At 43.9% G+C, this 19,267-nt stretch overlaps 1 protein-coding gene across 1 annotated transcript in view; it reads right to left on the minus strand.

Moving 5' to 3' along the window:
* The window catches only part of RSPRY1 (ring finger and SPRY domain containing 1), a 155,603-nt gene that overhangs the window by 75,903 nt on the left and 60,433 nt on the right, over window positions 1-19,267 (minus strand). The window contains exons 7-8 of the mRNA XM_069217218.1: window positions 7,742-7,808; window positions 372-503 (exon numbers count right to left, since the gene is read on the minus strand). Of these exons, the coding sequence (XP_069073319.1) occupies window positions 372-503; window positions 7,742-7,808 (199 nt within the window). The remainder of the gene's footprint in view (window positions 1-371; window positions 504-7,741; window positions 7,809-19,267) is intronic.

The following is a 19,267-nucleotide window of genomic DNA, read 5'->3' on the forward strand; positions in this document are numbered from 1 at the left end:
TTTCAGAGGAGTCACTGAAATAAAACAGGTTGACAGAGTACTTAATGTTTTTGAGATGTTGTTTCTTCTTTAGGTTCAGTCTCAATAATCTTCCTATTTAGGCAGTCATATTCCCTACATGGATGCATTAAAGGACAGCAAAATTTCAAGGAGAAAACACCTAATAGGACCTAAACACCCCAATTATATAGACCTAAAGTAAAAGAAGTTGTGAGTTTCTCTTGAAAAGAGCTAACCGGTAACTAAATTCTCTGAAAACGAAAACAAAATCTGACAATTCCTGTTTAGTAGTACTTTTGCAGATTTGAATTATTTACAAAACTTGAGGCAAATGTAGATAATATAATTAAACAAGTGAAATTAAATCTTACAGAGATTGTCTAAACTCCATTGGGCACAGAAACCAACTTGACGTTTTAAGTAGTCAGAGTTATTGATCCAGGTCTCCAATCTGAGAAGCTGATCACTTATAGAGGACTCGGAAATCGTCAATTTATTTTCACCTGATAAAGGGAAAAAATAGGTATTAAACACCTAATTTACAGAGGTATTTATCACTTTCAAGCCACCTAATTTAATAAAACACATTAGGGACTTAATTAAGAATCTGTCAGTCCAAAATAATTTACCTACAATAACAGTCGAATATGGTCGTGCACATTATTCTACACAGCACTCCTACTACTTGAAAATTAAATATTACTATTAAAAATCAACATGTTTTTCTATTTACTTGACACCTAAATAGGTCTTATAGCGAACATCTTAATAAAAGAACAAGTTACTTACCTCCAGCAACACTCTTTCTGGAGGATACTTTATCCAATACCAGATTCACCACCTTTTGAATTTTCCCCAGGCACAGATTGGATTCCGAAACAGTTACTATCAGGCACAGATATATGGTTCTACCAGACTCCACAGCAGCCTTGTACCACCTCTGGAAGTGACAGCATGGTGTCGTATTTAAAAGCCACCTCTGCACACTAGAGCATCAGTAACAGATTTGAGAACTGTGACAACATGCATAATCTAACATGGAACCTTGCTAATATCTAAAAGTCCACTCTAGAGAATAAAGCAGGAGTGATGGATGTGAGGAATCTGCATTTAGAGGATCCCTAAGATAGACCGTTAACATAGAAGTATCCAGCAGAAGAACAAGTTAGTTAACTAATTGTATATTTCTCAACTTTTGGGTACTGAAGCAGTACATCTCAAAAGGCAGAGGATCTGAAGAGAGGAACTTGCACATGGAAGTCCTGCAGGACCCAGGGGGCACAAGGACTCTCCCTCTGGGTCTGAGAGTCCATACAATAGAATCTGGTGATGGTGTGGACGGATGCCCACATAGCAGCCTGGCAAATGTCCAGCATGGGAACATCTCAAGCTAAATAATGTGTGGTAGCTTTAGCTATCGTGAAATGGGTCCAAAGGCCCTTATGAGGCTCCTTTGTGCACACGGAATAGCACATGTTCATGCAGAGGACAATCCATATTAAAAGGGTTCATTTCCCATATGCCCTTCTCTTCTCTATAATAGCAAAGCCAACTAAGAGTTGATCAAGAACCATATATTTCTTAGCTAGATTTAGACCAAAACTAAAGATTTTGTGGAATCCAACAAGTACAGCCTTTCATTTACCTCAGAGTTGTTTTGAAGAGAAGAAAGCAGGAAGTGCGACAAATGGATGGATGGCACCATTATCTGGAGAAAGGATGGCAAAATTCACAGAACTAACTTCTCCAGGAACAAGGTGGAACAGGAAGTGGGCACTGACAGCGTCTGCACTTCACTGACGCAATGCGCAGACATGATTGCAATAAAGAAGACGGTCTTAAGTGTCAACAACCTCAAAGAACAGCTGTGCATGGGTTCAAAATGCAGGCACTTTAAGTGATGACCTAATTGAGTCCCAAATACAAAAAGAACAAGGGATGGACGGAATGCTCAACAATGTCAAACATTCACCCCCAGTACAGAGATCTGGGCCTAAAGCCATCGTTTTTTTGCTGCCCATGCCATTCCAGTTTGGACCCAGCCATATGCAAATCAGTCTTGACCCTGTTCCCCATGGGAACAGTCCAGCCCGAACTGCCAGGCCAGGTCTTCCCTGGACTGGAAACAAGTATCCTGGGACTGGTTTCGGGGTTTCACCCCTCATCAGCCAGGCTAGCTTGAATCCAGTGGCACGGGAAGCACGGGACCCACGTCTGGGCATACCCTTCCCACTTAGGGCGACAAATACAAAAAGAACAAGTGATGGACGGAATGCTGAACAATGTCAAACATTCACCCCCAGTACAGAGATCTGGGCCTAAATCCATCGTTTTTTTGCTGATTGAGTCCCAAGGCAGCATAATACAGGACTTAGGAGGAAACATGCACGTTAAGACCCTTCAAAAATGCACATCACAACCGGAGATTTGAACAGGAAGGGTGAATAAGGCGGGGTGGGATAACCCACATCAAACACTGCTGGGCTACAGACAAGACAAAGAGAAGACCATTATAAAGCATCACTTTAATCAGATGAAACAGACAACCTTTGCACCAGGGTGCAAACTTTACAGAGCAGCCAGAATTGGAGAACTTTATGGATTTGTGGCAAGTGGCTAAAATCTCATCCATCACTTGGGCAAGCAGAGCAAATCCACTCAGCTGGTCCCATTTAATATCCAAGCAAGAAGGTACAGTTTGTGGAGGTTAGGGTGCAGACCCCTGCCCTGCTACGGGGAGAGCAGATCCTTAACACAACAGACTGATCTGCTGAGACAAGGATCATCACTCTGCTCTGAGTATTAGAACCAAAGTCTAATGCATGGCTATGAAGATAAGTTGAGCTTAGTACCTCCTGAACAACTTCCGAACTCAGGAAGTCAGCGGCAGAAGCAGAAACACATACAAAGGAGACCAAAGTTCCATGGAAGGTAGAACAATTTTCCCCAAGGGAACCCTCAGGCGAAAACTCCAGAGTGCAAAGACTCAACAATGAGCGGTAGCCAAAAGTTCTACCCAAGGCAGACCCCACTGAGAGAAAATGTCTGAGCTACCTGCAGGTGCAGATGCCACTTGCAGTAGACTAGATGACATTTGCTGAGCTGATCCACCCTGGAATTCAGGGATCCTACCCCTATCCCAGATGGTTGACAGTTGGGGAAATCCTAAGAAGGTCTTGTAAGCGGCACAGTCTAAATGCCTCTTGGCACAGGATACACGACTCCCTTGGTAGATGCGGTGTCCACCAGATCCTGCCCCAGATGGTGGGCAAAGAGACCTTGAATGCCACCAGAGACCTCTGCTCCGGAGCTCTCTGACCTCCAACTAGTCTAGGTGGTCTCTGAAGCCCAGCTCTGAGGCATCTGCTCCGGCTCTGAGCTATTCATGGCTAAGGGAGAATAGCCTGTCCCAAGTCAGGTTGGAATTCTTTATCTGCCATTGAAGGCTCCAGGCCGCCTCTTCCGACACAAGGATCATGGCCGAAAGGCACTTGCAGTGCTGAGCTCATGAAAGGCAGACACTCAACTACAAAGTCAGCAACTGCCTTGTTGGGATGGAAAAGTCCTGCACATTGTAATGGACATGCTTTCATGCCCAGCATAACTGTACTGAAATCTGGATCCCTAATGTTGATTTTTGTTGTCATAGGCAAACATAGATCATGTGTGTTCACTATGACATAGGCCTGTCTTATGGACTGTGGTCTTGTTGGACCGGGAGGGACACCTAAAGCACTACCCTCAGAGGTGGAAGGCCAATGTCTTAACGAAGAGGCAAACAGAACGGGCATGGTGGTGGCATCTTTCTGTGTAGGATGCCACATGTCCCCTTTAATCTGTGTCACTGCAGTGGGGCCAACAGGCTTACTCATTCTGAAGTTCTGCTTCTGTGTTCTTAAATCACTGCTTGACCTGCAAAGGTTAGGTGTGAAGTGTTACATGTCGCATGAGTGGTGTATCTGCCCAGGGTGAATGTGTTCTTGGGAAGGGTACAATACATGGTTAATGCAGTACTGTGCAGTGTGTGCATGCAGAATGTATGTGTGCATATATGTTGTTCAATACATGGAGTATGTAGGGCTGTGCAGTCTCTCCATGTTAAAGGTATATGCAGGATGTAAGTGAGAGAGAATATATATATTTATATATAGTACAAAAATATAGTACATGCACTGAGAGTATGTCTGTCCGAAGACCATGGGTCAATTTGTAAGAATTCCCCTCAGACAGATTAGTGTATTGCTGCAGTCCTGTAAACTGAGTGGGACACCCTGGAGGAAGAAGCATCAGGCTCTCCAGTACACTTCAAAGGGTGCTCTTTGATTCAAAGAGAGATCATAAGGAAGGAGCCTGGGCACAATTCAGGAAGGAGATGGGGCTGATAAGAAAATCATAAAGGTTGCGCTGAGGCCTTGGACTAACCTTTTATTACACATCACTGTGGCTGACATTAAGGTGTTAACTCTAGTCACTTCCATGGCCTATGTAGTGGGGTCTATCAGCTTTGTAGTTGATCCTGCTGTGAGAGACTGTTTCCATGAGGAAGAGAGGGCAGAGGAGCGGGCACTTTCAGAGAAGTAGGCCTCCTACACAAACTTGAAAGACTCCGACTCTAAACCACATTTAGTGCCTGGAAATAGACTATAACAAGAGGAGCTTGAAAGCCCAAAAATTGTCAGCTGCCAAGCAGCCAGACAGGTTGTGTCAGGAAGGAAAGTTCTGCAAAACATTTGCCTGTGACCACAGAGGGCCACGGCCTGCTAGTCTCCAAGCTAGGTGAGGGGGATATCACCCACGAAATCCAGGCTACCTACTCTAAAACTTGGAGCACCGGTGCCTGACTGCCTGCTAAAACCAGTTTGCCCTGTGAGCAATACAGAGCACTGGAGAAAGTGGAGTCCAGTGGGGAGCCCTATCGAGTGGACTCCCTTTGCAAGTTTTGAACAGACAGCTACTGCAGCAATTGAGTTGCTGCTCATGTGCAGGACGTATCATCAGCCCTCATATGCCAAAGGGCCCCTGTGAACTGAGTACTGTGCATATCTACTGTGATCGGGCCAAAGCCAGTTCGTAGTGATAAACACCGACCCCATGCAAAAAGTTTTTTGTGCAATGAGAGCCGTAACCCTTGCGCAGTGGTGTGCCGCAATCCCATATACAAGGAGGGGCTACTGCTGAGGACTTTGCTTTGCCGAACATGCCCGAGGCCATCTACAGGGAGGTTACAGTGACCACATATGCCAGAGGGCGTCACTGGGAGTAACAAGACGTGCAACTTGATCGACAAGCCCCCAGACGTGAGGCTGCCATGGAAGCATCTGTGCACCGTCATCAAGGAGAGGGACCCTGCTTCAGGATTGTCATATCACCCCCACCACCACACCCTCAACCGTGGGACGGATCACACACTTCTCCGGCAAGGAGGAGCCGCAAAGAACCCCTGTTGCTTCGGAGACACGACTGTCTGTGAGGAACTCTGCGCCCACTGAGTACAGTCCCTTGGGCTGCACGCAGCAAACTCACCTGATTCAGCTGCTGCTGCACAAGCGCCTGCAGACGGGGCATGCCCCAGAACTCTGCAAGCTTCAAATCTGCAGGAGCAAGTAAGACAGATTTCAGGCCAGGGGAATTTGCTTGCTAGTTAGCGATGCTGCGCTGAAACACTTTTGGCTTTAAAATGGAGTCTGAGCAGACTCTTGAGTGTCCAGCTACTAATGGGGCTAAGCTTAGACATTGCCTATCCTGAAGGGGGAATAACCACTATCACTAGAAGTGATGAGGGAGTGGGACTTAGGGAACCACCAAAAGAAACACTAGAGCCCTGACCTCCAGGGGACTGTGTGCTTGTTTGTGAATGTCATATTTCCCCTTTTGTAGTTAGTGGTAAAATAAAATACTTCTTTTATTATAAAAGTAAGTATTTGGCTGGACAACCATTTAGTGCTGCTGCTGCGCACATGTGGAATTATAAGCCCTTGTTCACTCGAACTCCCACAAGTTTGAAACACCAGCAGGACACACAAAGCCACAAGACCAATCATCTCAGAACCATCTGGGGTGGAACACAGGACCAAGCCCTAACCACAGGGATCATATCCTGAACAAGCCAGAATGCAACCCCCCACCCCAAATTCCCTTGTCATTCTTTGGAACAAAGTAGTAACAGGAGTGGCACTCTTCACCATCTCTGGAGATCTCCAAAATTCTCTTGGCGAGCAAGGGCTGAAACTTTTTGGCAAGGATAGAGGCATGTCCTGCTGAAGACGGAGTAAGAATATGAGAAGGGGTTGACAGACTCGAAGGGAGTAAACATGAAAGAATCTTCAGGACCTACTAGTCAGAGGCAACTGAATGCCAGCTGGACGAGTAAGAACGTATTCTGCATCCTAATGACTACAGATGTCTCCAGAAGGGGGAACAGAGGGGCCTGGCAGAAGCAGAGGGTGGAGGGTGCGGGGGAAGAGGGGACTGGGCTTGCCGGCTGCCCTTCCTCCGCAACCACCATGCTCCCTCAGTCTTGAAGAGGCTGAATGGTTTGCTGAACAGGATGAGATTCTGCCTCTGGTGGTTAGTCAGGCCACAGGAGTAAGCCCTTAAGTTCCAGAATTGGCAGGAATGGGCCACCTATCCTATCACTTAACTTATGTGAGCATATTCCCATCATGGTAGAGACATTCGACTTGCTGTATGTGACACCAACAACTAGCAACTTAAAGCTAAGCTTATCTTATGTTATGAAAACTATTTATAAAATATACTGCTGTCACACCACATGGCTATGAATTTGATAGCTAATATGCGTTCTTGAGATGTTGCAATTGACTGAAACCGGCTTTTTGTTTTACCAGTGTTCATTAAAGTGCAGAATGCATGTTGTAATTTAACAGATTGTTGTGTTCACATAACTTCTATTTAAATCTCAGACTGATGAACATGCACCTGCTGTGATCTGTACCCTTTCCTTCAAGTATGTTTCCGAAAAAATACTCATTCGGTCGATCTAAAAAGGTGAAGACTATCAGAATCTGCCTGCAAACGGTTCTTAGTGTGAAGAAAGTGAGATTTTAAAAATGTTCTAAATGTTATGGTAAATTTGGTTGAGCAGGTCCGCACCCTACTGCATGCCAACCGGGTAGCCTCTGGGATCTTGCATGGTATGTTTCTTGGGCCCAGTAAAAAATAAGTGTTCTGCACATATTTTTAATTTACAAAAGATATTGCTCCCCTATAACATTATTTTCTAGGGCTTGAAAGCCAGTTTGTTCCTTTTTACAACCTTCTTAATTCATTGTAACTATTTCATACACCCTCATACACCCTTCCTTTGATTTGCATAATGTAAAATACCTTTTTCCCGCAAATCTAATTACTTATCTCTTACGTAATTTGCACTGTATGCTATTTACTACATTTCTCCAACATCTTTGCAGACAACTATAAACCAATTTCAGAACTCATTGGTCACGTCAGACTGTCTTATTATTCTACATTCAAGTTTAAGCCACATCTGCTCTTAGCATAACTGCATTAAAACTAAATGGATGCTGGACAATCTTCAAAGACGACAACTGCTATATTTCAGCTCACCTTCTGTTTTCGTTGTCAAAGAAAAGGTTTAGTGAATGGAGTTTAACCATGAAAACTTGATCTGACATCACAAGTCAAAAAAAACGTGTCAAGCATATAAGACATTCCAACAGATACATGGCAATATTTAAATTATGTTTTTCTACATACTTACTTGTTTGTGCAAACTTTTCCAGTGCAATTAGTGCAAAAAGCATAACGGTCGGATGGGACTGAAAATTCTAAAATAAAACAAAAAGCTTATTTTAAACAACAAGTACATAGTTATACATATATGCAATCAGAAAAAAGTGTGTGTGTGTAAGTGTAAAAGTAGAACATGTGAGCTATACAGAATCAAGATTCCACATACTCCCTTGCAAATATGTCAAAGAAACACATGGTGATAACAGACAGTTATTAAAGCCCTTCGGCATAGACTGGTGGATCACACTGTCAGAGGCGTAGACAGGATCACAGCCCTGAGGTTCTTAGAATCAAGCTAGATTGAGTTACAAACACAGATTCCAGAGGGGCAGATCACTGATGGCACATTTGTAAGGAGCCTTGTCCTGAACATCACACGGGTATTCATTTTTTGTATTTTCTATACTATTTAATGAAAATTAAATGTTTATCGGGTTTGAAGTGTTGCAGAAATTGTATTATTTAGCATTGCTTGTGATGGGATAATGATATTGCATGGTACCCTTTTGGATATGTGATACATGTGTATTTAGTCCCTTGAGCAGTGCTTCCCGAACCTTCTTGAACCACAACCAACTTTTTAGAATAAAAATCTTTAATGGACATAAGGCGGGGAAATATTTTTTAAATGCAACTAAAGCAACATGTGATAGTGAATTGTCATTCACAGACAGCACATTTTCCATAAAAATGGCCCCAACTCTGCAAAGACATACAGGTTTTGTATAACACACACGATAATGTATGGAAGTTAGGTTCCTGTGAATATTTATCATTTGTGCATCACGAATTAAAGTGTCTTATGTTGTTATTATCCCATTAAAATCTGTTTCCATCAGACTTCCGAATTAGTTTTTTCTTTCCTTACTGCTGAATGCATATAGTTCACTTACAGGTTTTTACATTTACATTGAGTTTTAAAAAGCAACATTCTACAGCATTTCTTTCACACTCCCTGTCCTCGAGCAAGACTGTCATGTCATTCACTTTAAAAACCCTCTCACTTTGCACTCAGGGAAAGAAAGGTAAACACCAATCCCCATGCTAAAGAATGCAAATGTGACAAGATGAACAAAGAATGTAAAGGCACATTACTCTCAAAATATCCTAGGTCTATCAAATCTGTCAAATAGAGAAAATCTTCATAGTCCTTAGAATATGGATTTCTCTCAATCTAACCTTAAATAGGTTTTTTAGCTTGATAGCCGTATTATTGCTCTGCAGGGTGTCTTGTTAGGTATTTAAAAAGTAGTGTTTTTGTGCTCTTATTTGTGTTTTTAAGATCAGGGTTCAGTCAACTGATCTGCAATGTTCTTGTTCCAATCTCCTATGTATCCCAAAATTTGTTTTCCAAAATGTAGGAAGTTGGCTCTGTATATACTATTTCAAAGTAAGAAATAGTGTGCACAGAGTCCAAGGGTTCCCATTAGAGGTAAGATAGTGGCAAAAAGAGATAATTATAATGCTCTATTTTGTGGTAGTGTGGTCGAGCAGTAGGCTTATCAGAGGGTAGTGTTAAGGATTTGTTGTACACACACAGGCAATACATGAGGAACACACACTCAAAGACTTACTCCAAGCCAATAGAGTTTTATATAGAAAAATACCTTTTCTTAGTTTATTTTAAGAACCACAGGTTCAAGCTTTACAAGTAATACTTCAAATAAAAGGTATTTCACTCAGGTATTCTAGGAACTTTGAATCAACACAATAGCATGTACAGTTTTGACAAAAATGGCAATAAGCTATTTTAAAAGTGGACACTGCAAAAATCAACAGTTCCTGGCGGAGGTAAGTAATTGTTAAGTTCACAGGTAAGTAAAACACCTACAGGGTTCAAAGTTGGGTCCAAGGTAGCCCACCGTTGGGGGTTCAAGGCAACCCCAAAGTTACCACACCAGCAGCTCAGGGCCGGTCAGGTGCAGAGGTCAATGAAGTGCCCAAAACACATAGGCTTCAATGGAGAACAGGGGTGCCCCGGTTCCAGTCTGTCAGCAGGTAAGTACCCGCGTTCTCGGAGGGCCGACCAGGGTGGTTTTGTAGGGCACCTTGGGGGGGAAGAGCAGGCACAGAAAGTACACCCTCAGCGGCACAGGGGCTGCCGGGTGCAGAGTGCAAACAGGCGTCGGGTTTTGTATTGAAAGCAATGGGGAGACCCGGGGGTCTCTTCAATGATGCAGGCAGGCACAGGGGGGGGGGCTCCTCAGGGTAGCCACCACCTGGACTAGGCAGAGGGTCGCTGCTGCACTGGAGTTCGGTTCCTTCCGGTCCTGGGAGCTGCGGGTGCAGTGTTGGTTCCAGGCATCGGGTCCCTTGTTACAGGCAGTCGCAGTCAGGGGGAGCCTCTGGATTTCCTCTGCAGGCGTCGCTGTGGGGGCTCGGGGTGGGAGTGAACTCTGGCTACTTACGGGCTCGCAGTCACCAGGGAGTCCTCCCTGTAGTGTTGGTTTTCCGTAGGTCGAGCCGGGGGCGTCTGTGCAGAGTAGAAAGTCTCACGCTTCCGGTGGGAAACGTGAAGTCCTTGAAGTTGTTTCTTTGTTGCAAGAAAGTTGCAGATGGTTGAACAGAGCCGCTGTTAACGGGCGTTTCTTGGTCCTTGGGTGCAGGGCAGTCCTCTGAGGCTTCAGAGGTCGCTGGTCCCTGTTGGATGTGTCGCTGTTGCAGTTTTCTTCAAAGTTGGGAGACAGGCCGGTAGGGCTGGGGCCAAAGTAGTTGTCTCCGTCTTCACTGCAGGTCTTCAGGTCAGCAGTCCTTCTTCTTCTTTAGGTTGCAGGAATCTAGTTTCCTAGGTTCTGGGGGCTCCTAAATACTGAATTTAGGGGTGTGTTTAGGTCTCGGAGGGCAGTAGCCAATGGCTACTGTTCTTGAGGGTGGCTACACCCTCTTTGTGCCTCCTCCCTGTGGGGAGGGGGGCACATCCCTAATCCTATTGGGGGAAATCCTCCATCCACAAGATGGAGGATTTCTAAAAGTAAGAGTCACCTCAGCTCAGGACACCTTAGGGGCTGTCTTGACTGGGGGGGGTGGACTCCTTGTTTTTCTCATTATCTCCTCCAGCTTTGCCGCCAAAAGTGGGGGCAGTGGCCGGAGGGGCGGGCATCTCCACTAGCTGGGATGCCCTGGGGCGCTGTAACAAAAGGGGTGAGCCTTTGAGGCTCACCGCCAGGTGTTACAGTTCCTGCAGGAGGAGGTGAGAAGCACCTCCACCCAGTACAGGCTTTGTTCCTGGCCACAGAGTGACAAAGGCACTCTCCCCATGTGGCCAGCAACATGGCTGGTGTGTGGCGGGCTGGCAACAACTAGCCAGCCCACACTGGAAGTCTGGTATGTTTTCAGGGGGCATCTCTAAGATGCCCTCTGGGTGTATTTCACAATAAATTCCACACTAACATTAGTGTGCATTTATTGTGCTGAGAAGTTGGATACCAAACTTCCCATTTTCGGTGTAGCCATTATGATGCTGTGGAGTTCGTGTTTGACAGACTCCCAGACGATATACTCTTATGGTTACCCTGCACTTACAATGTCTAAGGTTTTGCTTAGACACTGTAGGGGCATAGTGCTCATATGCCCTCATCTGTGGTATAGTGCACCCTGCCTTAGGACTGTAAGGCCTGCTAGAGGGGTGACTTACCTATGCCAAAGGCAGTGTGAGGTTGGCATGGCTCTCTGAGGGGAGTGCCATGTCGACTTAGTCATTTTCTCCACACCAGCACACACAAGCTGTGAAGCAGTGTGCATGTACTGAGTGAGGGATCTCTAGGTTGGCATAAGACATGCTGCAGCCCTTCCCTGGCATCAGGGCCCTTGGTACCAGTTACAAGGGACTTACCTGAGTGCCAGGGTTGTGCCAATTGTGGAGACAAAGGTACAGTTTAGGGAAAGAACACTGGTGCTGGGGCCTGGTTAGCAGGGTCCCAGCACACTTTCAAATCATAACTTAGCATCAGTAAAGGCAAAATGTCAGGGGGTAACCATGCCAAGGAGGCATTTCCTTACACAAGATGTTTACTCTGATGCCCTTGAAAAGAATATTACTTTACAGGAAGCCCTCAATGCTTTTACATCCTTGTAGAGGGGTAAGGCACCAGGCCCTGAAAGTACTTCCATTGAGCGTAATTTCTAACAAACATGATAGTGGCCGTTTTTTTTGATGTGCCAATTACTGTAATTCTGAATTAAAACAGAGATTCAAGATATTGTAAGAATTATAGGTCCAATATTTTCATCAAGTATTATTGTAATATATATGCAAACTCTGTAGCCACATGTTGGGAATCAGTCACTCTAAATCTTATTAAAACTGACCAATTGAAATTCCTTTAGGATAGACTGTCCTCAGACGACGCAAGGTTTTTTTCTAGTGTTATTACCCAGGCATCTAAACTTAAGATCAAAAGTACTCAGAGACAATGGTGCCATAATGATCACATCAACAGCAATTACATGTTTAAAAGCTTCAACATGTTTGGTATTCACTCTCAGTTTATTCCTCTTGTCAAATACTTATTTTCTTCATCTAGAGCAAGTGCTTTTGTAAACAACCAACTTTCCTTCCTCTGTATAGTTTGATTTATAGGCAAAACCTTTGCAAGAATGAATAAGACCCAATCCTTCCATTGCAGAATTTAAACACAATGATTTAGAAGTTAATGTTTCAGCATATGCTAATGAGATTTTGTTACATGTCAAATCTTTCAACTTCATTGAAAGTATTTCTAGATTAAATTCAAGAATATTTACTTATTTCTGGTTATAGATTACATTCAAATACAATATATGAGGCATAGGTCTGCAGGTTCTAAATTTATTTGGAGTCAATGAAAAATTAAATGTCAAGGTATCTGTTTTCCACCCAATATTAAAAGGATTACTAAGTTTTAGATAACGATTTAGAAAACGAAAATGCATGATTCATTAGCTATTGTGCTTTATCCTTTCGATGGCAGGAGAAAACTTGATGGCATTAAAAGGCTGACTGTTCCCCATATACAATATGTACTTTCTATGTTACTTTTTTAAATTTCCCACCATGCTTTTAAATAGTTGGACACTATACATTCTAAATTGTTATGGCATAATAAAACTTCTCTTATTGGCCTGTCTAAACTTAAGTGACTGAAAATGGAAGGTGTGTTTGGGTGGGGGAGTTATGGAATTGAGAGATTTCAAATTGGACCACTCTTCTTTCATCATTAGACAGGCCTGGACATTGCTGTTCGACTATGATAATACACCTTTCCCTCTCCAAGTTATTCCAGAGAGAGAACATTTTGCTCAGTGATTAAGGATATTCTTCATATGTCCAACTGGCATAGTGTAAACAAATACCCTATATTAAAAATAGACTCATAACTTGGACAATCCTTTTCTCGAAGTATCATTTCTGGAGTGTTTCTTTCATCATTAATATGGATTAATAGATATTTGTAACATGCCTTTTTGTCGGAAACACTGAAAGGATAAACCTATTGGATGAAATATGGGATGGTTCCTCAATTGTTCCTTCAATACTTTACACTCTACTTGTGCATTATCTTCTACATTTGCTAATGATTATGTATTAGCACATGCTTTGCTATTAAATTATTCATCCAAGAAATCTTAAGCACTACCGCTAAATCTTCTACATCTAAGACGTTTTAGCAATCTTATTTGTAAAGCGGCAATCCTATATTGAATAATTCATCAGCCTGTTTCGAAGAGATGGAAATACTCAACTGTATTACCAAGGGAAACTAGCATACAGCACATTTTTAGAATCCAAATTTGGCTCGTTATTTAACACGTTGATTTCAGAAAGAACTACACAGTTGTCATTTAAAAAAAAATTCTATTCCATATTGTTATTCCTGTACAAACTAGCAAATGTAACAACTCTATTTCTAGTTTATGATGGTTCTGTACGTGTAGGTGTAAGCATGTTAATTCATACTGGAAATCATTTTTGGACTAAATGTTCTGATATTTTAAAGTTTAATATTTCTCTTTCCTTTGAAAATATATTACTCATTTAGCATCTTCTAATACAGATTCTGCATATAACATCACCTTATTGGACCTTCTTGTAGCTACTGCTTACAGACAAATACATTCCTGTTGGAGAGATTTTTCAAAATAATCTTTCAATGCTTTGTGCAACCAAGAAAACAAGTTACTTTCTTCAGTACCTCCCTTATCTGGTAGAGACTATTTGGAGTCACAGATTCCTTACATTTGAATTATCCCCAGGTGTTAGACTGGATTCAGAAGATTTCTTGTGAGCAGAGTCCCTGCAAGCCGGTAGGTGGTGTGGATCGGCTCCACGTCCGTCGTTGTCATCTGCATCACAACCAATGTCGTGGTACCCATATAGACACCAACCAGGCGTGTGGGTGTCAGTTTCTTTTCACGACTTTCCACTCCAGAATCGTGGAGCCATGAAGAACACGGTCCACCGATGTGTCAAAACTAGGGCCCTGAAAGGGGTCATCCCTATTCCTAGAAATCTGTTCGCAGAGTGGGGAGGATGGGTGGGTTGGTAAAGAATCTGCGGCTAAACATAATCTTCACCAGATAAGGCATTACTGAAGGAATGTAGCTTCTTCATCTGATAGAGACTTCCAGACACAGATTCCTTACCTTTGAATAGATACCCAAGCAATACCATCCCCAGAGGTGTGTCTGTGAACCAGTTTCAAATGAGGAAGTCCTGCAGGACCGAATGGGCAAAGTGCCCATCCCTATGGACCGGACTGTCCAGGCAGCAGTGTTTGGTACACGTGTGCAGAGATGCCCACGTTGCTGCCAGGAAGGTGTCCAAGACAGGAACTCCATGTGCTAACACAGTGAGCTCAGCGTTAGCTCTGGTGGAATGAACTTGCAAACCTTCAGGAGGTTGCTTCTTGGCCAGTGCATAGCAGATCCTGATGCAGAGTGCAACCAAAAGAGAGATGGTTCGATTCTGCACTCAAGGCTGCACTGTCAGACCTTTCTTCGCACTCACATACCCCTCAACAAGTTGGTTGTCCATCAGGAACTCATGGGTACGGTCAAGTAACACATCAATGCTCTTTTTGGGTCCAGGCAGTGGAGTCTCTCCTCCTAGAAGGACCTGGAGATGCTTAAAAAGTAGGCAGAGTGACTGGCCTACATTAAAAGGTGTGACCACATTTGGCAGAAAAGAGGCCCTTGTGTGAAGCATCTGTTTGGCAGGGTATGTAGAGAGGTAAGGCAGTTTAGAAGACAAAGCCTGCAGCTCACTCAGTCAACGGGCAGATGTATATGCTACAAGGAAGACTGTTTTCAGTGTGAGAAGCCGGAGGGGAAAATTGTGGAGAGGAGTGAATGTAGCGCACATCAAAAAAGTTAGAACAAAATAAAGGTCCCACTAGAGCATAATGAATGGGGAAGGAGGGAAGAGATGATTAAGACATGAGAAGAACCTATGTACAATAGGGGACTTGAATAAAGAGGGTTGATCAGGCAACTGCAAGAAGGCAGGAATGGCAGATAAACAGCCCTTAAGAGAGAACATAGCAGAGCATGCAGGTCTTCTGATTGTGACGGCAGTGTTTATTCTCCTTGCAGCTGTATCAGCAGCATCAATGGCGGATCTTATCTGATTATTGCTAATCGCTTGCCCCTCTTCTACTACTTGTTGTGCCCTTTTTTGGTGCTCCTTTGGGAGATGCTGTATAATATCCTGCATTTCATACCAATGGGCCCTATCATACCTGGCTAAGAATGCCTGAGAATTCACAATTCTCCACTGATTTGCTGCTTGTGTAGCAACTCTTTTCCCTGCTGCGTCAAATTTTTGACTCTCCTTATCAGGAGGTGGTGCATCTCCTGAAGACTGACTATTTGCCCTCTTTCTTGCTGCACTGAGTACCACTGAGTCAGGAGGGACCGGGTGAGTAATGTAGTCTGGGTTCGAAGGTGCAGGCTTATACTTTTTATTAATTCAAGGTGTGATAATCCTAGCTTTTACAGGCTCGCTAAAAATTTGGTCTGCGTGTTTAACCATGCATGGTAACACTGGGAGACATTGGTACCTTGAATGTGTAGAAGACAGTGTATTAAATAAGAAAACTTCTTCTAATGGCTCCGAATGCATGGTTACCCCATGATAAGCTGCAGCCCTGGATATTACTTGGGTGTATGCAGTGGTATCTTCTGGAGGAGAAGGTTTTGATGGATAAATATCTGGGTCATTATCTGGGATGGGATCAGGGTCAGAGATCCCATGGGACTGCCGTACCTCCTTGTGAATATAAAGAATGTGTTGGAGAAGGCAGTGGTGGTGGGCTGTTATGAGGCGAGAAAGATAATTGTGGAGATTCAGGAGGAGAAGTATGGAGAGGTAATGGTGTCTCCTTTCGTTTTTGCACTTTAGCTGGTGGCTGTAGAGTCCAATTCCTCTTGGAAAGCCAACTTTCTTTTTGTCTTTAAAGGAGGTACAGTGATAATTCTTCCCGTCTCCTTATGGATATGTATTCTGGACTGTCTCATCCATAACCTGTAAAATTAGATCAATTCCAGGTTCTTCCTCAGAAGTCTTATGAGATTCTCTCAATTGTTTTGAAAGTCCTTGTTCCTCTGTATATGAGGATTTTTTCGGCTCCAAAGTGTGCAGTTTTTTTGGTCCGGAAAAGGTAGTCTAAGGCCTCGGCTCTGAAGCCGACTGACGAATGTTCGACTCCAAAGGATGGGCTTTTTTACTGGAGTCCGAAATGGTGCCTTTAACAGGTTTACTCGACTGCGAAGTAGAGGGAGGAGTGGCCTTTTTCGGCACCGACCCCGAAGGGCGGTAAACAACAGTCTTTTTTCAGGCCGAACCATGGCCTTCCGGCAGTGGTGTACCCAAGGCCTTTAAATGTTTTTGTGCAGGGGTGTAGGGGCAGGCGTACTCACATGCTGGCCAGCTGTGATGGGTCTGTCGTCTTCAGACTCCTGTTCGGAGTCTGTGTCTCAGATGGAGACTGCTGTCTGCACCTGCTCTTCCTCCATCACGTCGAGATGTTCTATGTTTTGACGCCATTTCGAGGCTTCGAGCTCTCGAATCTCGGAGGTTCTTCTTTGATCGACAAGCCACACAATCTTCTTCCCGATGGTCTGGCGAAAGGCACAAATTACAAACCAAGTGCTGGTCTGTATAGGGGTACTTCGTGTGGCACAGAGGGCAGAATCGGAATGAGTCCGATCCATCAGGCTTTCCATGCGGTAGGCCTGAACAGGCCTGAGCCGGGTGCACGCGCCCCGAAGGGCGGAAAAAATTAAGGTTCCGACAGTTCTACCTGTTCGATGCTAGATGGGAAATGCAATTGGAACAATACCGACGAGTAAGAAGGTTTTCTGTGGTTTTCCAAATCGAAATCTCGGAGCGAAAGGAAACACGTACGAACCCGACCGCTGAAAGAAATCAATCTAACAATGGAGTTGATGCCCATGTGCAATGGAACCGAGAGAAGGAGTCACTCGATCCCGTGACTCCAAAAAGACTTCTTCGAAGAAAAACAACTTGTAACACTCCATGCCCAACACTAGATGTCGGAAGAGATATGCATAGAATGTGTATTTGCAGCTACACATGCCATCTAACACTATATAAGGCAGGAGTACTGGTAATTTGCATTCTTGGTGGTAAAATTCATGCATGTGTGTAGGCCAGGGCAATGTTTACAATGAAGACAAGAAATTTAGAGCATCCAATGATCCCAGTGGTATTTTCTACGAATCGTACAGCCAACCAAGTTTTGAACCATACTAGAGCCATCGGAATGAGGTGGATGCTGAATTTTAGGAGAAGAAAGTCCTTCTAGAATGGATGTGGTTTCTAATCTTAGTCAGACTGAGATACTGTGAGGGGGAGTACTGCTTTAAGTAAAGATGTGTGCGGTCCACATATCTGTGACGTAATATGCTGGTGTCTTTCATGATATCACTAGGGATTTGGAGATGGATTCTGAGATGGTTCTGAAGAGCTCAGGGAGCTCAGGTGATCATAAAGGGGATGTTTGAGAAAGAAGCTCCCATCTTAATATACTCACAGCAACATCAAAGGTAGGAATAAACAACTTCGGAACCATGTCTTTGAAGGCTATATTGTCACCAATGTTTCATAATAAGCTGCCAAAAGTGTACAATTATTAAAAGGTAGGCAAGACATCAATTTGTACTATAGCTGTTTGTACACTGCACTCTGCTCAGCAACCAGATTTCACATCATCCAATACTTTGGAATCACTGAAAGTGCCTCAGTTGATGTGGATGCAACCCTCAAGTGCTTTAGCAAAGAAAGAAAGACCAAAGATGGGGCAGAAGTTGGTAGGCTATTCTGGGTCTGCATTAGACCTTTTCTTTTATTAAAATAGACTTGTCCTACTTGTAGAAAACCTTTCCTGGAGAAGGAAATGTGGACAAAGTGCACCAATGTGGTGCTCAGTGCATTATAAGGTCTTTAGATAAAGTGAGTGATATTAGTCAGAAATGTGTTGTGGGTTTATGTCTGCAAATGGAGTTTACAAGTTTGGTTCTTGGCATCATGGTAAAGGGAAGCCAGTTCTTGGGGAGTTTTTGGCACATCTCAGGAGTGAGCCATTAGGGGTTTAGTTGGCATCAATGCTTTTTAATTCAGCATACTACAAAATGACAAACTCTTCACATTCCCTGTTTGGTTTATTCACTATATAGAAAAAGAATTGTTACAGATTTCACCACTTTGAATATTTTAGGATGCTTTTTTAGCAAATCAATTTAGAAATTCAGATTAGCAGAGTTGCTTTTTATAAGACCTTCTAGCAACACAAAGGGCCTCATTATGAGTGTGGCTGTCTTCAGACCGCCACACTAAAAACCTGTCAGTCAGACCAACAGGGAACCGCCAGCTCCGCCAGGATCCATGATCTCGGCGGCCTGGCGGTGATCGTAATCCGCCAGGGCAGCGCTGCATGCAGCACTGCCCTGCGAATGACAACCTTGTTCTCCGCCAGCCTTTTCAAGGCCACGGGGGGGCCTGCACTGCCCTTGCACTAGGCCTGAGCAGTGCAGGGCTCCCCTGCCCAGCACCATGGCAATGTTCACTGTCTGCTTTGCAGTGAACACTGCGAGAGTGCTGGTGCGCCCTGCTGGATACAGCATTGACGCCAGCTCGATTACAAGCCGGAGACAATGCTGTAGCCTGTGTCCCGCTAGGCCAGTGGGCGTAAACTGAGGTTTCCATCCACTGTCCTAGAGGGAAACTCATGATGACCCCGGCGGAGAGGTCGCCACAAAGGTGGAGGCCACCCTGTCAGAAGTTTGGGGGGCGGGCTTTCCCCTTCGCCAAACTCGAAATGAGGCCCTAAGTTTTTGGGTTGGGAATCAAGGGGTTTTGTCTTCAGAATTAATTAGTGGTAGCCTTAGTGTCAGATTATCTGCCCACTAATCACCAATTAGAGTAAGATATGAAAAAAGGAAGTGTTGGCATGGTCATACCATTTGAACAGGATAGTCTCTGATGAACTAGTATCTT

This window comes from Pleurodeles waltl, chromosome 12 (genome assembly GCF_031143425.1).
Source record: "Pleurodeles waltl isolate 20211129_DDA chromosome 12, aPleWal1.hap1.20221129, whole genome shotgun sequence".
Classification (NCBI taxonomy): domain Eukaryota; kingdom Metazoa; phylum Chordata; class Amphibia; order Caudata; family Salamandridae; genus Pleurodeles; species Pleurodeles waltl.